Source organism: Homalodisca vitripennis, chromosome 6 (genome assembly GCF_021130785.1).
Source record: "Homalodisca vitripennis isolate AUS2020 chromosome 6, UT_GWSS_2.1, whole genome shotgun sequence".
Lineage (NCBI taxonomy): Eukaryota > Metazoa > Arthropoda > Insecta > Hemiptera > Cicadellidae > Homalodisca > Homalodisca vitripennis.
Window position 1 is genome coordinate 65,249,505 of NC_060212.1, and position 26,759 is coordinate 65,276,263.

Sequence of the window (26,759 nt, forward strand, 5' to 3'; positions counted from 1 at the left end):
TGAGATGGAATCACATTCCAACCCATGTTCTGTGATTACAACAATGTCGGGTTTATGATCATCAAGCAGATGGTTCAGGCATTCTACCTTATTTCCAATGCGGTCTACGTTCTGATGAAGAATTGTTGTCTTTTCAGGGATGAGTTGATTATTATTCTTCCCTTTATTCCTTGTTTCCACCTGTCTTTGTGAGGAAGATCTAGTGCTAAAAATGTTTCTTTGGTTCCTCTGAGAAGAAAGGTCTGATGTATCAACAAGAAAGCAGCCCTTCTGATGCAAACAACTACTGCCCAATATCGACAACATTAAAAGTTTTTGTAAAAATTGCATTTTAAAGACTTTTTAACCATCTAACTAAGAGTTACATTGAAAATGTTTTATTCATTTATACCAGTGATAGTAAAATAAACCTTTTTTTCCCAATGCTCCAAGATTCTACATCTAACTAAGACTTTAATCTACTAACTGAAAATTATTGATTTGTTTCTACAGCAAAATGATTTACATAGTTATAGTCTATAAATTCATAAAAGGCGTTATCTTCTTCCTGACTTTAAAGAATTAAAAGGTAAATGATGGGTGTGATAATCACCATTTCATAAAAGGGTTAAAAAATGGTAGCAATAAAATTATCCATATACATATGTGTGTGTGTACGCACGTGCGTGCGTGCATGCATGTGTGTGTTAGTTTATATTTTGTTAAAAAGTGATAACTATTTAGGATATAAAAATTGTGGAGTGCAAAGTTTACAGCCTTCACTAATATAAAATTGTATATTTATCAAGTTTGGGATTACATATATTTCTTAACTGAAACAATATTGAAATATGACAAATTGGATTCATTTGTTGCAGATGGCTGGAGGAAGCTCAGAAAGTCATATTCAAGGTAAATAACAGTTTTGGTTTAGTTAAAACGTCTGTTGTGTCTTAGCTTTAATACAATTTTATAATATATCACACTGAAAAGTGGTACTAAAGGAAATAGTTTTTGTAATGTTAGGCTAACACCAATGATTACATCTTGTATTTTGGATATATGGTAAATGGTACTATGGATTTTTGTGTATATAGCCTAAACCAAGTAGGAAGGCATGTGGCTTGATCTTTCTGTAGTAATAGATTTTACAGCATGTTTTGCAAGCTAAAATACCAGTAGCGTTTCAATCCATGTTAAGTTTTTTTATAAAAAGTATTTTAGTAAAAATGGCTTGGAATGTAAACAAATTGTCAGAATTTTAGCAAAGTGACGAAAAACGAGATTGAATTTCTGTATTAAATAGAAATTGTTGTATTCTCCACAGCATACCCAAGTTTTAAAACAGCATTGTATGAAATAAATACAAAAATTTAACGCACTCTGAAGATTCCCAAAAACAATATTAGTTTATTTTTAACAATTGTATTCAATTAAATAGTGTGCACAAAACATTTGAATTTTATTCTGTGTGCTGTGGGAATTCATAGACAGTTATTTGTGGCTAAATTGCTATGATATATTTGTAGCTATAATTAATCCATTGAATTAGCAGATATTTTTGGGTACTGTCACCCATTGTTGCTATTAATATCAGTGAAATTGTAATGTTTCAACTAAACCAAGTTTTAGCTTTGTCCATAAAATATAAACTAGTACATTTAGCTTAATTTTTTATCAATAAATGTTAAGTAATCATCATTTTAAATATTCTATGGAAATGTTAATGATATTTAAAGTTACAAAGATCTACTTTTTTCAATTAATATTTCCAGTAAAGTCATAAAAAGCAGCATTTTAATGAAAAATCAGTAAAAATTCAACACATTTTTTATTAGTACTATTTAACATAAGAAAGTAGATCTGTCAGTTTTTTATTGCAACATAAAAAAACATAATATTGTTTATGAACCAAATCAATCATAACTGTGAAAAATTAATGGCTGAAAACTTAAACAATCACCTAGTTGGAGAGTGAATCATGAACAACAAAACAAGCAAAGCCATTGTAGCAGTAAAGCAATCTGTCAGAAAAAATTTGTTCACAATATTAGTATTAATACTAAGGACTAATTACTATTTCTTCACATTTGACTCTGTTGAAAACAATGACTTGGCAGTAACATAACACATTCTCATGTTTATTCATATTTGAAAAACATAAAGTAGAAACTTAACTGCAAATTATATAGATGAAGGATTGTTAAATGATAATTTAGGTTATTCTCTCTGGCCCAGACTGTATAAGCTTTCTCTGCAGCCATGGATAATTGGTTGAGCGATATAAATACTAGCGTAATGTAATAACATTGTGTCTTTATGACGGACTCACGTCGTTGGGTGGTTATTAAAATAATAACATCACAACCTAGCACGAGGCAATATATGCCAAGCATCGGTATCCATAGGTGGATCTTGGCAAGGGGTAATCCAGCCATTTTAGATGACTCAATTTATTAATTTAAGAAACAATAAAAATATAACTACCAAACCCCTTAACTATAATTTATTTTCCATTACCAAAACATTAAATCTTAATTTATCCACATTGTGCACCTGTCACACACCCTAGCCAAACACCCTTACCAAACCTACGCTAAAACTTACTCACAAATCATTTTTAAATCTGCAAATGATCACAACAAAATTGTCTATGAAAATTAATAAAAGTACTAAAAATATATTTTATTTTCTACTTATCGACACATCCACAGAAAGCTGGTATAACAATCAGTCACTACCTGACCCTGTTTTACAAAACACGTTACTTTTCTCATCAAATTTTGCTGAAATAAAACACAAGTTGGTATGGCAGTCCTATCTGTACGTTTATGTTTGTGTGCTACATCAAATTATGGATTTCTCTTACAAAGCAACTTTTTACGTTAATTTGGCAAAAAATATCAATATATGACTAAATCTTCTTTCTTATTAAAATAAAATTTATAGCATTTCTTGTGTGTAATAGTGACGCCTATGAAACATTACATTTCATTCAAGTTGAATAATGAAGAAGAATAGATAATGATTTCTCTGTACATTGCACTTGACCTTGATAAGTGAAAGTTCTGTGGTAGTATCCTTATAACCAGTAAAACAGTGAACATGTAGCAAATCTAAGAACTCTCTTCATCTATAGTCTCCCAAATAACTCACCTTTAGTAACGGGATAGCAGCACCGCATCTTCTGCTTTTGAACAATTCTATACTTGAAAATGTTCCCAACATCTTAATTGGATGTAATAGATTTCTTGTGTTTTCAGAAATAACAGAATTTGTCCGGAAGTCTGTACCGTCAGCCAGGTTGCTGGAGAGTGTGGGGGAAGAATGTACATATCTTCTGCCTCAGGGGTGCAACCAATTGCTTCCTAGTCTCTTCAAGAACTTGGACATCAGTCAGGACTCTCTACATGTCAGGTCCTATGGTATATCAGACACATCCCTTGAAGAGGTACGTCTCTCGTGCAGGCATTGTACTTCCACTTTAGTGTTAGTAAATTATTCATGGTTTATTTTTGTTTATACAATCAAACTGTTTTATACAAAAATACAAACTCTTATCCATTTATTCTGTGGCAAAATAAAATATCCTTTACCACTTGTACCCTATCAAATTAAAACAGTTTCTTAATTTTGCAGATATTTCTTCGAGTCACCGAAGACAACGATCCATCTCAATTATTTATTTCAGGTAAATTAATTTTATTCCTAAATTTTCCACTCATATCAAATTAGTGACTTTTGATAAACCACTCTAAATTTTTAGACTTACAAGTTTGCTTTATTTCGTAATAGTCCTTTATATAAAAATGAATGCATTTAAAAGAATTATATTTAGGGGTGTGAGAATGGCAGGTCCCTGAGAGATTTCTGATTCTATAGAATATCAGGGTGGTAAGCAAAATATGACGATTGTTTAAGGTAAGATCGGTGTTAAACTTCATCTTTGCTTTAGGCCATATACAGGTAAATATGAGAGGCTTTAAAAATAATGATTAGTACACATCGCAAATCTTTCTTACTTTTCTTGAACATTGCATATTTTTATAATGATTAAAGGACGAAGCACAAAAAACGTTAGAGATTTTTTCCAGAACGACCAACAATAATATTGAAAATATTAAAAGCGTTTGAATATGTATTGATCATAATCTTAAAATAAGTCACCTTCCATAATTTTTAAATATGGTGTATATCTTACTTTATTTACACACTTTTTTAATTTATATTTTCCAAAAGCCTATGTAACACAATATCATCTCGTAAAGATCTTAGGCATTTTAAATCTTGTTAATATCATTTACATACTAAGCTAAGGATAACCATCTTAAATTAACAATTATTAAAGACGGGAAAAAGAAAGTTCATCATAACATACAAGAAAGAAACTGTATTATGATTTAAAAACAAAAACTCCTGTAAACTACTATTAAGACTACATGGAGAATTGTATAAAATAAAGAAGGTAGAAGTTTACAAACACTAAAAAATTCAGAGATAAAATAAGATGAAAGTAGGCAGTAAAAGTGTTTTAAGTTACACATTGTCCTAATCAGGCTAAAAATAAAAACAACCAGTACAACCAGCTTTTAATGAACAATTGTAGAAGAGATTATCAAATCTAGATATTAAATATTTGAACAGTTCACTGTGTGTTATGTATATTTTATTATTATTATATTATAATTTTTTTTATTATTTCATTTATAAGTTTAAATCTTCATTCCACTTTTTCAGGAAAAGAATCTTTTAGCTGCATACAAAAGTTGAGAAAGTATTTATTTGAGTCATCAAAGACCAAGCCTTTAGACAAGAAGATACCAGTGAACACTGACAAATTTGGTAAGTATCTATTGTTTAATTTAAAAACTAAAAATATTCTTAATTCTAATATAAGAATATAATATACAAGGCATATCCGGAAAATAAGTGTACTGAGGCTCTCACGGCTGGAGGGATATTTTTCTGACATGTTGGCTACACTCTGCATTCTTCCCCTCCGCAATTAGACCGGTTCGAGGTTAGTACGTTAAGAACTATTGATACTACAATACTTTTTGTGAAAAAAGTTAATCCAATCTTGCCTAGTGCAAAATACACAGCGTCATCTGTTATCTTATTTGGAAGAGAAAACTCCGGTTGAGGTTTATGATGATAAGGTTAAGGTAAAAATTGCATATGATGATAAAGCTATGAATTATACGTGTGTGTTTAAGTTTTGTTGTGAGTTTAAAAGTGGTTGTAATCTGTGCAGGATTATCAGAGGAGGGAGGACCTTCAATTGTGACTGATGAAATTTTGAAAAAAATGAAATTGCACTCTGTAACGATCCCAGATTGGTTTTGGATGATTTTTCTGCAATGTTTCTGCAAATCACGAGATCACAGAAACTCTCAGATATCAGAAACTGTCTGTGAGGTAGGTCTCAAAACAGCTGACAGACCAACACAAATTGAATCGAGTGGAGGCTGGGTAAGAGATTTCGAGACACTACAAATTCCATGGAGATACATTTCTCTGCTCCATCATTTGGATTTTTCCTTTCCAATAGAGATAATAGGTGACACCACATATTTTGCACTAGGCGGGAGATTGGAGTGAAATTTTTCACATTTTTTGCATTTTCAGTTCTTAATGTTCTGACCTCGAACCGACTTTGTTGCGGAGGGTAGAAATCAGGCTACACGGTAGTGTAGTCAACATGTTGAAAAAATTCCTTTGGCCGTGAGAGCAATTTACACACTTACTTTCTGGATGTCTCTTATCATTATTATGTTATCACTAAATATAATATTACTATTGCATAGTGTAATATGTTGATTGATAAATTCAAAATAAATTATATTTTTACAGTAAGATCTTGTTGATCTAACATGATTGGGAATGTAGCTATGCTGGATTATCAAAAATTCAAAAGTTTTATTAAAAACATAGTTTAAACAAGGAAAGCTAGTTTAAAGAATTTACAACTCAAAATTTTTAAATGTAAATACTCACTAAGTGACACCTCATTTGAAAGATCTTGATAAAAGAAGAACAGTGGAGACTAGAGCTTTATACCTCAACGCAGTACAAAATGGCAGCTCATTGAAATTAACTAAGCAAAACATAAACATTCAAATTCATAAGGTAAATAACTTCACTAGACAACTACTTTCCTTACAAATTCAAACCTGTTTTACAGTTATTACCTTCTACAGGACAGGCCTCCCTTATCATATCAGTTTTGAGGAAGTCCAGTATCATGTAATCCTTATTTATGAAACTCTGGAAAGGCTGTAAAAAATATCTCTTGTAGTGTGTAGTGAATATAGTGAAGTAATTGACCTTGGCAACTGACAGCAGCAGGCACTGACAGGTAACTGCTCCTGACTGTACTGCTCAGATGTGTAGCTGACACATACTTGAGTATTCGGTCTGCTGACCTATCAACTGCCGGATTAACATTATCTTACTGTAATATCATTGATTTAAATATAAGGAATATGTATTAGATCGTTTTACAAATATTATTACAGTCACTATTTTTTTTTGTAAAAATTAGGTCTTCTGTAAAGAGACATTGCCAGTTGAAGTCTGGCATATATTTTTAACAAGGCGTAAAACTTCAGTAATAATTGTAATCTGTGTATTAGTAAGATAAAAGTAACGCTTTAGCCTCTTGTAACTCAGCTTCATATCTTTTGAGGTACTATTGCTATGACCATTGCTTGCTGCTTGAGAAAGTTTTGAAGACAATTGACTCATAACGGGTATATGAATGCAACATGAATCCATGCACAGTGAATTAAGTTTATTCGTTGCATCTTTGATGTACAAAATTTTCGAATTTGTGATATTATGAATTAAAAATGTATAATTTTATAATAATGTTACACACTCAACATAAAAGTGAGCATGCAAATTGCATAGTTTATCTAAGAAAATTTTCTAAAAGAATATAAAAGTGGTTTGAATCAGTGTTTCTGTTGGATTACTAAAAATTCCTACCTTAAACACAAACAATGAAGAAAAATTGAAGATAAACCGCTTTTATTATGGTGCTATGTGATATAAAGAAACTTTTCTGCAAGTTATGAATAAAGAACGTGTGAATTCAATAAGTACTACTTAAATGGTAAGCTATTTAAATAGTTTCGAGTTACAAAATTTTACTTAATTGGTTATTTTAAATCGTATATAAAAATTCACATAATAATAATAAAAATTAGTATCAAAAATGTATTGTTACTTCCTGTGTTACTTCTAATTTAAAGAAAAATTGAATAATAAAATGTTTTGTAGTAAATATGTTGACATTTTTATATTAAATTAATAACAACATTTTATTGTAACTTGGTCTATGATATGTAATCATAATATTATTACTTTAAAAAGCAATTAAGGAAGATAGTTTAATATTAAAAAAGAAAACATTAAACATGGATTTTATATTACATTTTAGGCTATACTTCTTATTCGAATTAAAGTATTCTATTTTGTAGATAAGGTTTTACTGAAAGTGACATTTATCTTCCTATAGTTTACACTACTGATAATAGAATTCTTGAGTCATCTTTTTGTTTTTCTTTACGTAGCTGCAAATCGGTTTTCACCAAAAGTTGTTTGCATTCATCACATTTAACATGTAGGTCTTAGAGTTACATGTTAACATCGGAACTGTGTTCTGCTTGAGAAATCAACATCTGAGAACCCTTTTTTATTCTGAGAGATTGGTCGTGACCACTTACACCTATAAGGTCTTTGTACCTCCTTCACTTCTTTTTACCCATCAAATATGACACTTCTGCAGAAACCTTCAAGATTTATCGATTACTGCTCCCTGATCTCCTTTGGACACAAATTAGATGCTCATAAATATCTTTTTCTTGTTGTACAAATAGCAGGAAATTCCAGCAATACATATTTTCTGTTGATTTTTATGTTTGCTCACAGAGTTTGCATTTATCAGTTTGGCCTAAATCCATTCTCATTTGATATTTTCATAGAGGGCCCTGTCCCTGACTGGATTGACAAGTAATCTGTCTTGCATCGTCAAGATAACTGCAGTATCACAAGGTCTCACACATGCTTACCAGGTCAGAAATGCCAGAGACTTTGCTCTACCGATTCACCACAGTCGTTGATTCTAATCAAAGCCTCCATATGATGGAGCAAAATTCTTTAGTATGATCAAGAGAGCTGACCTGATACCTTAAAGAAAAGACTGCAAGCCTGGTTGCTCCAACAACCATTCTACACCATAAGTGAATTTCTGAACTGGCTGAATTTTACCATGTAAGGCAAGTTCTTGATTGAAATTATTATTGCAATTACATTATATCAAGTGACACCATTTTCGGTCTTAAAGATTGTAAAATAAAGATTTTCTCATTCTGATATCATTCTAAGTCTAGGGGCCCAGGCTTTTGAATTATTGAAAAACATTTTAACTGTTTGAGAGACCTGAGGCATTTTGATGTCTTGGATTTGACTCTTTCCTCAGTAATTTACTGAAGTTTTGCTGTGCAAGAAGGATACTCCACAGCCTGGCTCTGCCTCTACCAAATATCTTTAGAGCCTTAGTGATAAATGTGTGGGTGAAAAGAGAAACCAAATTATTAACCTAGGTATAAGCATTAGGTTAAAAAATATTAGTAATATTATGTAAAATACATGATGGGCTACTAGCCTACTACTTTGGTGAGTAAGTTTTATTGTTGACCAGTTTTAATAGAGTCATAATGTATGTTTTTCCTCACAGCAACACAGAACTCACAGCTTTGTAGTTAAGTAGTTTTTGGAATGCTACTAGCCCATTGTGTTGTTGCATCTGGTGTTGTATATACTCATCTTTGGTTGTTTTCAGCCGAGAAAGAAATTGTGGTACATAGGAATGGTACATCAATGAAGTGTGAGTTGTCCACAATTAGTTTGGGTGGTTTGGTTGCATCATTGCATGTCCCCCCTGTTATATCTTTTAATTAATACATTTTCAACTGCTACTAACATTTGTTTGCATCCTGCCGGCATATCTCTTTATTTTAATACCTGATATACAACTTTATAAACTATTTGAAGTGTGTGAACAATTAATTACCTTTGGTTTTCTTTGCTGGTGATATTAAGTTGCAACATCATGCTTGACTTAACTGTAGAGTAAACAGCATAGAATTTAAGAATTATAAGTGTATTTGCAGTTTAACATTATTAGTTGGTATAATTGCTGTAATTCTTAATAGTATTTCCCTTAGTAGATTAAACTTATGAAGTATTAGTGTGTGTTAGTATTTAGTCTGTATTGAAAAACTTCAATTATATTTGATCAAACATAATGTTCAAATAGTTGCAAAAATTAATTTTGAATTTTATTTTAGCCCATTTTATGTGTTGTTATTTTATAATGATACAAGAATTGGTGGAAAATAAAATAAAAAGAATTCTAAAAAATCCCAGGACGATTAAGTATTTTTATAAAGATTTAAGATTTAGCTACAAAACTTAGTACAAATTTAATGAACATACAAATAATCTAATTTAACACATATCTAAAAACCTGCTACTTCCTCAGGGAAACTGCCTTTAAGGAGTCAGAAGAAAATTTTAAATGTAAGCATAGGTTGGTAATTAACAGTCTTTATTAGTAGAGTGCAATGCCGCAAACCCGACCTCAAATGAACAGGTCGTTAACAGATGGCTTGAATTTGCAACTAAATACTTAAACAATAAACTGACGAGCTGTTGAATTTCCACATTTAATAACCCATAATAGTTTGTACTAATTAATTAATACTGTAGTTAATAAGTTTAATTACTTGGAGGGAGCAAAAATAATTCAAACAGGAAAATTAATGAAAGATGATATTATTAATAATTGCAAATTCTTTGAACTGCTGCTAGTTTTGGCTTGGTTCTTCTTTTAGCTTATAGCCATCCCCCTGGAAGCACAGTGGTCCAATGAATACATTTTAAAATAGTTTTTCATGTGCACTTACGACACGTACAGTTGTGTAGATCCATTTGTTATGGTTAAATATTATTAAACTGTCTCAGGACTTAAGGGTCACCCTGTATATGAAGTAATTTAAAAATATAATACACTGGAAATTTATTTTTAGCACAACTAATATGATACTTCAGTTATAAAACCTCAGCATAAAGGGTGGCACAAAAATAACTCATATATTTTAAATTGCTATAAGTAAGTTTATTTTAATCACACAAAGATTTTAATAACACCAAAACAATCAACAAATAGGCCAATTTGAGAATTCCAAAGGACTTTTTTATTTTAAAAAATAACAACTGAAAAATGGAGTTTTTCTCTGTTAATATAATTAAAAGTCTCTCATAAAAGATCTCCTAACGCAACTTTCTAAGTGTCCTGTGACACATCAGGAATTTCCTTACGTATTGCAGCCCTCAAATCTTTAAGTGAACGAGGTTTACTAGAGTAAACTTTGAATTTCAAGTGACCCCATAAAAAAAAGTTGCACAGTGATAGATATGGTGAACTTGTACGCTAATGGAGATTGCTGATGTGTAAAATCATGTGATCAGGAAACATTTCTCTAACAACTTCCATAAATGCATTACATATTAGCATTGTGTTTTGATTTATTAAGTGCATGTTTTATAGAGTTAGTGGAGTTGACACACAACATGGTGGTTGTAATTCCTGACTTAACGAGTCTCATAACGCTCTGGTATGATTTGTTTACTTTAACCTAGATTGTTTGGTTGCTTCAAAACAGCATTCATGTATTTATTTTTACTTACTTTTTCCAATAGTGGCTTAGCCTTTCTTTGCTCTTTTTTTGAAGGACTTACACATATGTGTATTTTTTATATTTAATATAGCTCAATATGTTGCATGGTTTAAATAAAATATCAACCTACATATAATACAATTGATCTATGTTGTACTAATTGTTACTGTTTTTATGATATTCATGAAAGAATATTATTAAAACTATTCCCCCTGTTTTAATTCAATTAAAAGAATAAAAATGTAATATCAGAATTGGCAGCACATTTGCAAATATGCATTTGTACAGAGGGATCTCAGCGACATAAAAAACTAGCTTGTGTTTATATACAAGAATAAAAAGCTTAAGTTTAGTACAGTAGCGTCAAGTATTGGATGAAAATTAAATCTTGTTCCACAAATCTAAGTAAAATGTCTTAAGCGAATGGAAAGCTTCATATCCAACCGTAGTTAGTTCTGTTAATTCTGTAGATTAGGATCACGGAGGTGACTCATTCATTATGTGAGCCATGGTCTGTCTGGCTGCTTCATAATAAAATGAAATGAAAAATGCCTTTAATAAAGAGGTGGAGTTAGGGCTATGAGGCCCTCTCTACCACTTAACCTCATATTATATACAGTCAATTTACAATAGTATTATACAAATACGGTAAATTATTAACTTATGCTTTAAATATAAAATAAAAAAAATGCTTAAGCAATACAAAATTAAATGAAGATAAAGTAAAAATCTATATATTAAAATGAATTCAAAACTTAAAATAAAACAGAAAAATTACATATATATATATATATATATATATATATATATATATATAAATAAATGGAAGAAAAATTCAAAATGAAGAACAAGAACAAGAAGACACATTCAATCACTCTTGACCACATGACTGCAACAAGCAGCACCACCCGTCACCCCCACAGGCCCTCCAGCAGCAAGCCCCTAACCCCCTCCTAAAAATCGTAGGACTTTCATCTCAATCTTGCCTCATTTCAGTTTTTAAGCAATTTCATCAATTAATTAAATACAGTTAATTAATTATGAAAGGAGTTAATTATTGACAATTTACTCTGGTTGTGAGAAAGTTTCTTTTGTCAGATCAGCTGTCAAGAAGTGTTTTCCAAGAAACAAATCCAAAACTGTCACCCAGCTGTAATTAATTGAAAAGTTATTGACGAATAGTATCACCATCCGTAATATTAGTTCTTAGGCTTACATGGCCGGGGTAACTAACATCAAAGTCTTCCAGTTCACAGCTGAAATATTTCGGCCTCATTGTGGTGAGCCATCTCCAGTCAACAGATGTTAAACTGAAATTGCCGATAGTCAACAATCGTAAGTACATACGAGTTGAAGGGGCAGAGCTTTAGCTTTATTGTAATTGTCTGAAACTTAACCAACCACTGACCAGTTATAATTACGCATATTGCTATATCACAGGTTACATGTTATTACATCTGTTGACTGAAGATGGCTATCCAGAGCGAGGGCAAAATATTTTAAGAAGTTAATTGTGTAATCGATGTTTTCACCCAGTGTGAAGCAAAAGGCTCTGATGTCAGTTATCATCTGTAGTTGGTCAGGTAGGTGTTGGATGGCTTTGACGATTTTAATGGTTTTAATGAATAAATCAGTCAGCAATTCAATTTTTTACATGGTTCATTTGTTTGCTAAAATATTAATATTGTGTATATACTCTGTGTTTTAAAAGTATTAACAAAAGAAATGTCTTTGTAAAATAATGTATGAAAATAAAAAAAATATTTGCATTTAATTACTTGTAATTTGAATTCGACTTTGATTTTTAAGTTCAGAAAAAGTATTTAATATTGTCCACTACAAGGTTTCAAATTATAAGTATTTCACGTGATTAGTTGATTACAAAAATAGTCCGCTTATTTCAGAATTTCCTTTTCCAAGTCGGAGATTCAAGTTAATTAAACAGATATCAGTGTTCTTGATATCAGCATACATCTATCATTATTTCTCCAATTACCTTCTGAACTTTCTGTTAATTAAGTAAATCCTTAAAAAATGCTTCAACAATGAAATAAAACACTTGTTTATTTTGCGTATTTTAATTGTGACCAGTTGGTAACGACAAAAGTAACAGTATTTTTTAGTGGGTTTTGTACATTAATGATCCATATTTTTTGCATTAGTTATAATTTATGGAAATTATTTTCTTTATAAGCATGAGATATTCAAAATAGATGATAATTTGTCATCATTTTGAGTGCTGGGACAGAAGTGGTAATGGATAAAATTCAATATGCAAATGCATACATTAAAAAAGAAACATAATATTGCAGCCAATCTTCTCTTTACACTTTTTTCCTCCATTTTGAATGTGAAATATATTTCCACAGATTTGACCATCCCGGTGCAGGATCAGGAACAGGAAGTGGAGATCGTGGAGCCTCCCAGCAACAAGAACTGGAGACAATTTCTCGCACTACACATCAAGCGTTTCCACCACACTCGACGTAACAAAAAAGCTCTATTTTCTGAGGTATGCAATAGTATAAAAAGTGCTATGTGTATAGTTCAGGTAAATGTAGAGGACTTAATTGGATTGTCGCTCCTTTCTAGTAATGCTTGTTGATTGAGAAAATTCGTCTATATTATTTGTGGTTTTGTTGATTCTTATTTATTTGGTATGTGAGGTTCAAAATTCGGTGGAAGAAATTTCGGTTCCAAGTGTTCTACCTCGTTAACATGCTTGTGGATATGCTAAGTCATCTAGAGCCCTATGTAACAAAGTGACAACTGACTCAGGGTCCTGAAAATGTATAAAACTTTTTTATTCACATTTGGCTCAAATCGTTGAATACACCAGACGGTAGCCCATATCGTGCCTGTTACTGTCAAGCTACAATAGTCAATCATCCTTGTAGTTAGCCGAAGTATTACCAGCGTTGCATCGCTGCCTCTCAACTCTAATAAAGGATTTTTACTGTGGATTGGTGGTCTTAATTTTTTAAAGTTGTATTAAGTAACTAATATTTTGTCAATATTATTTATATTGAGAAGAATATTATATAGAAGCTTATGTTAATTTTTCAGATCTATGTCAGTTATTTTTAACATATTCTGAACAATAGTTTAGTTTTAATTTGCTCTTATTAGTGTGTGTTATTGTGTGTGCAGCTGATCATTCCTGCCCTGTTTGTGTGCGTTACGCTGATAGTGACGTCTATTCTCCCAGAACTGAGGGAGCGCCCTCCTCTCCCTCTAAACCCTTGGATTTACCCCGCTCCCCGCTACATGTTCTACAGCATGGACTCGCAGGACGTGTGGGCCAGGAAGTACCAGGATGAAATTAGAGGTCCTTATGGCATCGGTGCAGTCTGTTTGCCTGAGGAAAGGTAACCAGTTCCCTTTACTGTTTAAAGATCCAAGATCTTATTAGTCTTTAAACATACAATTTATGCAATGAACATAATCACAACACAATTAAAAATTTTTATAATTGTTAGTTTGTCCATAAAAATTACATGACTATAGAAACACTGATTATGTTACTTATGTAGATATAGTTATCAACAAATAACAATCTTAAAACCTAATTTAAAATCCTTCGTTACTGACGGAGTCAGCTAGCATGAACTGCGGAGCGGGGAGTATTCGTATCTGGAGTGCCGTCTTTCTCCATTTACCAAAACCCCTCTTGCCTTGCGAACATGTACAGTCAGTAAACAATCCGACGCCGAAGTTTAGTATGTCTACCTGTCCTATCATCAAAATTCGCGTGCATGTCTTTATCTCTATAAAAATGATAAGTTTTGGTATATAAAGCTTGTTCAGTTTTGATAAAAAGTTAAGTATGTTTTGGTTAAAAGTTTTGTAAAAATATTAAGTTAGCACAATGTTTGTTTCCCACTGACTGTACCACGTTCTCTAGCATGGAGTGGAGAGGGAACAGTTGCCTATGCACATGCGTTAGCCACAGTTCATGCTGGCTGGCTCATTCAGTAAACTTTATAGCTAACCTAGTTGTTATAAAACTTGTTAATTAAATTATTTAAAAGCTTAAATCACTAGAATCACATGACACATAAAGCACTAGTAAAATATAAAAGGACTATTGAATGAAAGGATTTTTTTCTCAGCCAGTTGTTTATTATGTTTTTAAACTTGTTATAATTTACTGTCTGCGCCTTTTCAGGTAATTTATTACACAATTTTAACTCCATCTAAATATAACTTTTCTGTGTTAACTCTAACACAGAGGTGCTGACCACCTGTAGGGGATATTTTAACTAAGTCCAAACAATATAATTTTTGAGCTAATAAAAAGTCAGTAAATTTGCACCCGCATCAACATGCAGTTATTGCCGGAGCCTCAAGTGAGTTTGAGTAATGTATTAATTATGTAGTAAATATTATGTTACTTGATTGAAACGTTAACCACAATGTTTATTGTATCATTCCTCAGACAAGAGTTCTGTGTGACTCCGACTGATCCACCTAGGCCAGTCAACATCTCACAGTTCGGTCCTCCATGTTCTTGTGCCTCAGGTGCCCAGATCTGCCCAGCAGATAGCGGAAAACCAGACCCACCTTCCTTCACTGTAAGTGTCATCACTGTCGCTATTATCTATCATTGTCTTCCTTCTGGCTCCTTGTGGTAAGCAGAGTTTGTAAATAAATACAAACCAAGACTGTGGTGTGTATTACAATAGATAAAACATCTAATATTTTATTTTATTTTAAATATTTAAAAACGTATTAAAAAATTTGTAACTATATGGGGATACAAATGCAGAGCTAATAATGAATGAAACTTTTACAAATACTGTATTAAATTTCTTATCACAACAGTGAGATTTTATGAACTTGTTGGAATGAGTAAAAGTAGTAAAGAATTATAAAATAAATAAAATTATAACAATTTTGGTTGTGAAACAAATGTTAGGAACTAAAATGAATAGATAAGAGGGAAAAGGCAAGGAATTTATCCTTTGTCTTGTTATCCTCCTATTAAATTTTTGTTTAAATTCATATTTTGAATTAATGAATTTGTGATAGATTTTTTAATATTTTATTGTTTCTTTAGTGTTAGTCTACAAAAATATATCATGTCTCTAATATTTTACAGATAGCCTCCGATGACACTATGTACGACATGACTGGCTCGAACATTTCGGATTGGATACTGAAAACTCAAGATCGTTACGACAGAGCAAGGTGGGAAGAAAATTAAAAGCGAATCTGCTTTTACTAGTTGTACTAAAAACAAGTGCAATACATAATAATAAATTTAGTTTCTGTTAAGTAATTTAAATTGATTTTTAAAAATGATTCCTCTTGCTTTATTTTAACGCAGTGAACTAATGAGAAGTTTGGTATAGGTCTGGAGGATTTTCACTGGGAGTGGTGTCTTCAGTCCCCAACTGGAATCTGACAGAGATGATACAGACATTGGGCCAAATAATCAACTCCACCATCCCCAATCAGTTGGTGCCTGCTGTTGTCACCCAGGCCAGTCCTGCCAACTTCTCCAGCAACAACGTCATGGTAATATTAACTTACCAACTTCTACACTGTAAACAATATGGTGAAAATTGGTTATATGTCATGATGTTTCATTTTTAATTTGAAGTAATCAGTTAAAATAGAAAAAAAATTAATTATGGCAACTGTTGTTGATATAAGAAATACATCTGATAGTGTGTTATAAAATCTTAGGTCCCCATACAGATCATTTTGGCCTGAACTGAACTGGTCCTGGTCTGAAAATAGAACTGACTATGTATGGCGTTTCCTCAAGGCAGATCATTGGCAAAATGGCTGGATATAAAACCATTGAAACTACAGTGCCTTTAGATCACAGATCTGAACTGTGCAGTGACTCCCATCACCTAAGAACTTGGTTACCCCCTCCATACAGTTTACAAATAATGTTTTGCTATTTTTGCTTCAGTATGAGATGAACCTGTTTTGCAGATATGTCATGGAAACTGTTTTTTGTTTGTGCTGTGTGTACATTTTGGTGTGAAGCGTTTCCTTCTTATTTTTATTAAATAATTTTTGTGATATATTATCAGGTAAATCATGACCAGCTAGTTGAATGATTGCACACATAATTTCAAAGAAAACTTTTGTATTCTTAAATTTATTTGGAAAATAGAATTCAATGAATACCACTCTATGTCTACACTGCTAATATCCACAGGAATTGAACATTTATGATGACAAGGAGATCTAAGAGGAGATTCTCTTGTGCATAGGTTTGGTTTTTCAACAAAGCTTGGGCTTCATCAGTGGCATATATGAATGCGCTAAACAATGTGGTTCTGAGGGCTTCGGTACCAACAAACACGGAAGGTCAGTTCAGTATCAACACCATCAACCATCCCATGAACTACACCAAGAATCAGCTTGGCATTGAAATGATGTAAGTCGTTTTGTAGTACAAAATACTTGGATACAAGAGATATGATAAAATTCATATTTTGGCATTATAGAATTCAATATTGTTGTCTTGTTGAGTTGATTTCCAAGTACATAAACTTTAGTGTATTTAAGGTGGTGCAATTGATTTTGGCTTTTGGAAATATGTTTTAATGGTAATAAATTCATAGCTCTATAAAGATAACTTCACTGGATATAGAAAAAGTAGAAAGATTTTTTTCACACAGAAGTATAGGAGTAACATGTTTTTTATTTATAAACATTACTTATGTTAAGAAAAAAAATACTTAAAAGATGTAATTTAAAAAATTATATTTAACTAAAAAAATATAATTGCCTTAATTTATAAACGAATAAAGAACACGTCAATCCTGTAACTATAAATCGTTTTCATTTCAACTGTTTTTATATGGACTTGATTACAAAATTACTCAAATTTCCTACTTTAAATGCCAGAACTTGTGTCTTTAAATAAGAAAAATAATTTTTGAAATTGATTGATTACTTCTTTGTATGAGATCCTGCAAGATGGAGGAGCCGTCTCATGATGTCTCTGTGCTCTCCGGATCCGATTTCAGAAGGAGTAATATTGCACAGCACTGGGAGATTATGAAACACTGATGCATTGCGTTCTTCATTGTAATTGCTTTTTAATTTAATAAGAATAAAAATATTTATTTTCTCTTACACAAAAATAATTTTTAAAACAAACAGAAGGAAACATGATATGTAAAACTTATTGATACAAAAATAATCATTAATTAAAGAAATTAAAATTAAATAATACTTAGTACCATAAGCGAGTATCATTTAAACAAAAAAATATGACTTTTTTCAAATAAAATACTGGACATTTAAATACAATTCTTAATTGCTAGCAAGAAAACTTAGGACCTCAGAAGGCTAAGCCTGTTTAGAGGTTCCATTTTTAACATTAAAAATTACATTACTGAAATTGGCCACGCTCATACGTAACTAAAAAGAAACATACCAGTGCTAAAATAATAACATCACAATACTCTTACCACTCTACATCATTATACCATTGATATTAAATTAACATTGGTGAAATTAAATAAAATTACACAGATATGGATTGTTTTCAAAAAAAAAACAACAAAAAATATATTTTATATTTGAATATTCATAAGACTATCAAGGTTTTCTAAAGATAGTAACCACTCTTTAATTAAAAAAAAATTAATATTTACTAATAGTGTGATCTAGCATAACTTTCAAGTGTTATAATTAAGAGCCATCGAAGTTTATTTAGTGTTTTTTACATAGCTAGTGACATAAATGCAAAAGGAGGAAAATGAAAAAAGGCAACAATAGGAGAGAAATTATAAGAATGGTGTTCACAATCCGTTTTATTTGTCCAATTCCCACATGTGGTATGGATGGATGGACTATCCAACATTACATAACTACCAAAGCTTTATAGTTAATAAGTCTGTTGTTGAGATGAAAATAGGCGAACTTTGTTTTTTGTTTTGTTCTGATGGGATGGACTGACCAATCCAATATCTGTCTGATATAGTAGATGTCATCAGTTACTTAAGATGGAATTAAATTAGGAGATGGTATTTGAATTTGGTATTGAATTGTGGTAATTCAAATTGAATATTTAATAAGTTATTCTAATAGCTTCAACAATTTTGTGTTTTATTTATCCAGCATATTTTATAACTTCTGGGCCACATTTTACAGAAGCACCAGTGGAGTGTCATTGTTGCACGCTATCGCAGTGCTCTTCGCTCTTAGCTTTGTGCCAGCATCGTTCACACTTTATCTGATAGAGGAGAGAGTCAGCAACTCGAAGCATCTACAGATGGTGTCCGGTGTTAACAGGCTGATCTACTGGCTTGAAGCCTACGCTTGGGACATGGTAAGCCACTCTAAGTGCTCTTAAGTTCATGGTGGAAAATTGAAAATTACAGAGATTTTCCATAAAGTAATGGTATTTGACACTTTGTGGCATTATTAAATATTTACTTAAGTATTTATATATGGTAAGTTTATATAAATATTTACATGCTAATAGGAAGTAACTATGCTACTCAGTTGAAAATAGTGTAAACTCAACTGAGTTCTTATTCAACTTGAATATACTTTTGCAATCTGTTGGATAAAAGTTTTAATGTGAAAAGCTAAATGTAGATATCGTCATATTTTATATTGCCTACCAGATAAATATAACTGGAATATAGATAAATATACGTGCAGATTATTAGAAAACATTAGAACTATCTATAACAGAGTATTCTGTTTTACTTCTAATGAGAATATAATTCTGGATTCAACATAAGATGAAGATGTAAGAGATCATGGGAGAAGTTTGATTGATTAATAATGGCAATCCCGAAACCATTATATCTAACCATTCTTAAGACAAAAGATAACTCCACGTAACCTGATTACGGAACCATGTAGCCAATCTAATTGTTAGTTCTAATTCTCCCTTCTAATCTACCCTTAAATCACCTTGCTCTCTTTTTTACCATTGTTCTCTGCTTTGTGTTGCTATAATACAACGGTTTTTGACATTCAAATGAAATAATCTATTCGCAGTAATGTTGCTCTTTTTAAATTCTGACAATGAGATAAACCATATACCATCCGGATCTCATTGAGATAACGCCTATGGTCTTGAGAATTTAACTAAGCCTCTCATTGAAGAAGGAGCTCTTCTTATTGGAAAACAAATTATTGCTATAAAAGAAAATACACAATTGTCTAATACATTCTATTGCAATGTATTACACATGACAGTTGTATTTAAATGGAATTGGTCAAATCAAAAAAATATTTGGTTGAATAGGTGAATTAATTCAGCCAAATAGCTTCAGAAGCACACTTTGGTAATTCTACTGGGCGGGAAAATCATTTTTTTCTTAAATTTATTTTAGGTTGTAATTTTTTCTTTATGTAAAATTTAATGTTTTAACATAGTATTTCTTCAAAGTTACAATGTTCTTTAAACTTGTTCTACTTTTCAGCTGTGCTACTTGCTGGCAGCAGCTCTCTGTGTGTTTGTGTTCCTTGTCTTCAATGAAGAGTCTTATGTGTCAGCCACCAACTTCCCTGGCCTCATAGCCCTGTTGGTTCTCTATGGGTAAGTTACTTTATATTTTGCAGTCATATGGCTGAGACAGTTTTCTGGACATGTTCCATCATTTAGTAATACAAGAAATCGTACAGAACATAGACAAATTATTCTGTATCTTTTTATTCAGAAGTAGATTAATGTTTATTCCTCAGTATTATAACTTTTTTTTCTCCTGTTTGAGACATTGGATAAGATGTCAAAAAATAATTAATGTGCAAATTTTGTCTTTCAACTCTGAAAAAGTATTTTTATTTGTCGCAGATTCAACAAAAAAGGTAATTTCAAATGTAGGAGAATAAAATTTGTAAAATCTAACTTAATGCAATCAAATAACAGAAGAGGTCCTGTAATTATGTTTTGAGCATGATCAATTAACACATTCATACAAATCTCTATTAAGCCACTTTTTCAATAAAAGTTTTTCAACTGTACTTTTTCAATAGAGTAAATTTATTCTGGAATCCATTTGATTATTTTCTTTCAATATGGCATAAATTAGAAAATACTGTACTAGTTAGGTGGACTATTAATTGACAATATTCAACCTTTATTTGTCAAAAACATTAATAGAAATGTATAACAATTGTAAAAAAAGGAAAAAAACACGTTTTTGGATTAGAACACACAATAGCAACTTTTAATTGTCACACGAAAGTATAAAATATTATGTGAAGGTAACACATAAAGTAGGGATTGCACATACAGTAAATACAATTTTGGCTTAGTGACTTAGATATCGTAGAAAATGTACAAAATTTACTTAATATAACAGTACAAAATCAACCCAAAATTAGATACATATGATAAAACAGTACAAAATTAACCTAAAAGAAAACGTTGAACATTTTTGTTTGCTAAAGCTTTTACACCCATTTTTTGCCTCTAAGTCGCGTTTTAAAGACAGCAGCTGCTGCACAGTATCATATTCATGTTTAATTTCAGTCTGAAAGCACTGTAAGGCTTCTTCATTGGTCGAACCTTTTTCAACCGAAACGTTGTCATCATCTTGATCATCGTCTTCATCAATATCATCTTCAGGCTCTTGTACCTGTGCTCTTGCTGGTTTTTATTGTCACCAGAGGAGCTAATCTGTAGGTAGTGCTGCGTGTTCAGTGGCATGGTAATGTAGATGATATAGATCCTATAAATAAATCATACTGCTGATATATCACGCTGATATTCCATTTATACTATTTATATGTATCAATAAATATGAACTTTTAACCCATTGCGGATCACTGACGAGCTGGGCTCGTCACGCAGCGGCCGGGCCTAACGGCACAATGACGAGCTCAGGTCGCAAAAGCGGTCTACTTTTAAATTTCCCTCCAAATAGTTCTTTTAATGTCTGATAGATCGGGCGATCGTCTTCACTTGTCAACCTAGAGTATTTAACAACGGTCTACGTTTAGAGTTTTCAAAAGTGTTATAAATATCCTACAGATTGCAGTTGTATGTCGAAGTTGAAAAATCATTCATATGAGTTTACTCTCTGCTTTTTAGCGCTTCTGATTGGGTGTTTTCCTCAGTTGTTATTATAATACTTTTGAGGTTAGTGACACAACGAAAAGCCGCAGACGTACATGTTGGCGGGTTTAGTCTAGACAATGGCCCTGATGTTGTAATCGCTTCGCCCGAGCCGCTTTATTTAGACTATGATTCAGACATCATCCCTGCCACCCCGGATCATTGCTCGCGTGTTATCGTTCCTACATCACGAATACCCCAGCAGGCCTATGTTCCATCTGAACGAATACCTTCACAGCTGAATTTTCTAGTATAAGATAGCGAGCGATACTGTGGCACACCATTGCTGTTCGTGCGGCCGCTGACCGTAAATTAATTCGTGCCCGCTGGTGCCTGCGCGCCAAAACAATACGATCCGCAATGGGTTAATGATTGTCAACAGTATAACCTATACCATCGATGCGAAGGAACAAGTGGAAGGTATGCACAAGAGCATACAGCACTATCTAGTATTGGGTGACAATAAGAGCCTTCATAATCATAATATACGACCCAAGTCAGTGCTGAACAATCAAAAAATTTCGGCAGGATTTGGCTTTCGGTTAACCGACATTTTGGATGACTGACTTTCATATAATCGACTCTCTACTTATGCTATGTAAGACTTGTAGCACAGTGCACCATTACTTAGCACTATAACTATGAAAACTAGGTGAAGAATGTTTAGAAATTAACTAAACTAATGTGTGAATGTTTAGATAGGAACAATATCAGTTTGTGATGTCACAGGTGGTCGTGTGTCGCCCTGATGTATCCATTCAGCTTTTACTTTGATGTGCCAAGTTCAGCATTTGTCGCTCTAGCATGTTGTAACATGTTTGTTGGAATTATCACGACAATCACAACGTTTGTGTTGAGCGTGTTTGATGATGAGGTAAGTTAAATCTTACCATACTTGCACTCTTCATCACTTATATCATTAGATCTTAAGCTATTCACAATTGAATTAATGAATGGATTAGTTCTTGATTTCCAGTTACTCGAGACATGTATGGATGACATTGTATATGAATGGCTTTATAGAGTGATAATTTGTATGTATTCACAAATTGAAATAAGAAAATATTAAATGGTTTTAAATGTCACTAATCAATAATTTATTCCTTTATTAGTAACATAAATACGTTTAAGTATTACAAACATATTATTAATGTTAGAATCAAAAGGAAGCAGTGGAATAATTGGGACTAAGAACTAGTTGGACACAAAAAGCTTGGGTAACACAGAAAGTAGAATGAACAAATTTTATGTAAGGTTAGAAATATAAATAATGTAACTTAATTAAACAAAAAGATTTCTATTTACTTAAATTATTACACTAGATCATACATTTAATTTAGAAAAATAATACAGAATAATAATTGTGTAATATAAAATAAACTTTAACTTTGGAAACAAACTATATCTGTAATAGTTTTTGCTAGAACTTATTCCTTTTACTTGTCACTATGTTTTTTTTTCGCTTCAGCCAGAACATTGCTGTTGACCATGACGGACTGTTTTTGATTTTTTAACCCTAAAATTAACCCTTTGCGATCGGCATCAAATTCATATGATTGTCCTCTCATATTGCCAGGCCACAAAAGTGACCATGGTATGTTCTCTGCCTCAGATCGGTGATTTATGACCACATCCTGTCCCCAGCTCGGTGGGTCACACTGTGTTGCTGTCTACTCATCAGGCCACTAGGAGTAGCCCACTATATTGCCCAGTTATTAAATTCAATCCTTATCCATTAGTGGCTGGAAAGTGCTGCAATATCTCAGCCAAATAAGTAACTAAATTAATATTTCTAGTTGATCCTTATCCATTACTTATCCTTATCCTCATCCACTACTGGCTGGAAAGTGCTGAAACCTTTCATCCAAATAAGTAACTAAAAATTAAATTACTATCTCTAGTTGATAATTGATACGTATTGTATTTTTATTCTGTAAATAAAATTTTTTTTTAAACAGATCACCCTATAACTTGAATTGCATTTTACTTGGTTCTTTTAGAAGCAAATAATAAATAACACATCAATAAAATTTCAACCTTGAAGCTATTGAGCTTTGCAAATTATTTTAGAATTTAAATTAAATTTCAGTAATTTAAAGAGCCAAAGGTCAGATATTGATATTTGAATCCGAGTAAAAGTGATGTACATGGTTACGCAAGCGCCATGTGATGACGCAGAACATAGCCGGCCACTTTCCATGGTCCGCTAAGCTGAGAGGACATTCACCTGAGAATCCAAGCTGAGTGAGAAATAAGTTGAGGCCGCATTGATCGCAAAGAGTTAATAGTGATCTTACTTGGACCAAGAGAAACTTGGGTACCAAGTTTCAAGTCTCTTGGACCTCTCTATTGAGAGGTATCACACAGACTTATGGCCAATACCACGATTTCAATAAGGCCCTGCCAAGTGCTTAGTAATGAAAAGGCTTCCACCACTACATGCTCTAGTGGTTGAACTGCACAATTAACATTTGATTTTGGAGTAGAGAAGATACTGGGCAGGAGAGGCACACTCACTCCTAATTTTGTCAGAAATATTGACTTGCTGATGGGTTGTCGTTATTTTGGTGAGGAATAAGTGTTCAATTCAATTCAAAACAACTTTATTCCTTTGGCATATACACATATATACAAGAATAGTGTCAGGATTTAATTCATGTGCTTACTAGATTTAAAAAAAAAACCAGAATACATAACAGAAAATACAAGATGTATCAAAGGAAATAGAAGAGGTTTAAAATACAATTATTACAGTTGTTAAAAGGTTAAAATTAAAACAGTTAAAGTTAAAATTTAAACATTTACAATTAAAACAGCTTTTGACATAAAAGTATTATTATTATTATAATTTTATTATTATATACTCTACCTCCAGAATCATCACAGGAATTCATTAAAGGAATATCTAGCCTTGTTGATGAAAAACTTTTTTAAATTTTATTTTAAATTTATTGAATGTAGCCTCTGATTTAATTTCAATAAGAAGATTGTTGTAAAATTTTGATCCAATATACTTTGGTTTCTTTTTAAAAATTTGTAAGGTATGGGACCTTGTTACTACATTATTATGATTTCTTGAGAAATGTTTGTGATTATCTCCTACCAATTCCAGTTCCTGAAGTTTCCTTTTAATTGACAAAATATTTTCAAAAATATAATCCCATAAACCGTCATAATATTTTCTTCTTTCTAGAGTTAATGGTGACTTTCCCCTTGAAAATAAATAATTTCCTTGTTAATATGCTGTGATGCTGGTTATTTATATTCGTGGGGGTTGTAGGACCTGAGGGAGGTGGCAGATGTGTTGCAAGTGGTGTTTCTGGTGTTTCCCCACTACTGTCTGGGCTCAGGTCTGCTCAAGCTGGCCACCAGTCACATAGCTAAAGAGGCTCTGGCATTAATATGTTGTGATGTTGGTTATTGATATTTGTGGGGGTTGCAGGACCTGAGGGAGGTGGCAGATGTGTTGCAAGTGGTGTTTCTGGTGTTTCCCCACTACTGTCTGGGCTCAGGTCTGCTCAAGCTGGCCACCAGTCACATAGCTAAAGAGGCTCTGGCATTAATATGTTGTGATGTTGGTTATTGATATTTGTGGGGGTTGCAGGACCTGAAGGAGGTGGCAGATGTGTTGCAAGTGGTGTTTCTGGTGTTTCCCCACTACTGCTTGGGCTCAGGTCTGCTCAAGCTGGCCACCAGTCACATAGCTAAAGAGGCTCTGGCAGCTTTCGGTCAGTATACCTTTACTGTATAAATCTTATCATCAGATTTGTAACAACTAGAGTTTACCATGGTAAATTAGAGAGAGATCACCAAAAATCTTCAAAATTTAAGTGTATTTTTTATCTAAAAATAAAAATAATAAATTGATAAACTTATTGATTTTGGTAATTTTGCTGAATGCTCTTGGGTTAATAAACTCAATCCATGTGACTAGTAAAAACAACCAATTATTTTTAAACTGTCCATATCCATTTTAAGAACTGGTTAAAACTTCGTTAAAATTTTAACTGCACACAACTATTATCTGTATTAAATTTTAAATACAAGGGCTGTTCGGAAAGTTGATTACGTTTTGTGCTGTGGCCGCCAGGTGCGGGACTAGCGCGGCCATCTTGGTGTCAGGACGTCTCACCGCTCAGTGGCTATCCAGCCGTGCTAGTGGGAAGTTCGTGTTGTAACGCTTCTATTCATAGTGCCTGTTTGAAATGTCTGCCGCAATTGAAAATCCCACCAACTGTGAGGTGCGCGCAGTAATTAGGTTTTTGACTGCCAAAAACTGTAAGCCTATAGAAATCTATCAGCAGTTGTGTGAAGTTTATGGGAACAACATTATCACTGAAGGTGGAGTGCGACAATGGGTCATTAAGTTTAAAAATGGGGCCGAACAAATGTTCATGACGAAGAGCGAAGTGGAAGACCCAGCATAGTGACTGACGAACTTGTTGAGAAAGTTGACGCAAAAGTCTGAGAAAATCGATGGTTAACCATAACGGAACTCTCGCTTAGTTTCCCTCAAATTTCATGAACTTTGTTATACGAAATCGTCACTTATAAGCTTGGCTTCCACAAGTTTTGTGCAAGATGGGTACCGAAAATCCTGACCGACGTCCACAAAAACCAGCGCATGGCTGCAGCTTTAACAATTTTGGATGCTTACGACAAAGAGGGTGAATCACTACTCGATCGCATCGTAACTGGCGATGAAACATGGGTGAAACATGTTAACTGCAAGACCAAATTGCAGTCAATGAAGTGCGGACACACAAGTTCACCTCACAAACCAAGAAAATGTTTGCAAACGATGTCAGCAAGAAAGGTTATGGCGACGGTTTTTTAGGACAAGAAAGGTACCCCTACCCCGAAACCCTCAGTATTCTTCTCGGTCTCCTAGATTGATTTGTGATATTTAACCTAAATTTTCAAACATATCAGTTATTGCGCAATTGTGGATTGCGACTGCCAAAACATTTTGTGGGAAT

The 26,759-nt window shown here is 32.7% G+C and overlaps 1 protein-coding gene across 1 annotated transcript in view; it reads left to right on the forward strand.

The window, feature by feature from the left end:
* LOC124364405 (phospholipid-transporting ATPase ABCA1-like) overlaps positions 1–26,759 on the forward strand; it is an 81,260-nt gene that overhangs the window by 34,656 nt on the left and 19,845 nt on the right. The window contains 15 exon segments of the mRNA XM_046819851.1: positions 858–891; positions 3,243–3,430; positions 3,619–3,670; positions 4,717–4,821; positions 8,828–8,872; positions 13,097–13,239; positions 13,878–14,095; positions 15,166–15,301; positions 15,829–15,917; positions 16,082–16,247; positions 16,961–17,127; positions 18,855–19,032; positions 20,144–20,259; positions 22,510–22,654; positions 25,385–25,508. Of these exon segments, the coding sequence (XP_046675807.1) occupies positions 858–891; positions 3,243–3,430; positions 3,619–3,670; positions 4,717–4,821; positions 8,828–8,872; positions 13,097–13,239; positions 13,878–14,095; positions 15,166–15,301; positions 15,829–15,917; positions 16,082–16,247; positions 16,961–17,127; positions 18,855–19,032; positions 20,144–20,259; positions 22,510–22,654; positions 25,385–25,508 (1,906 nt within the window).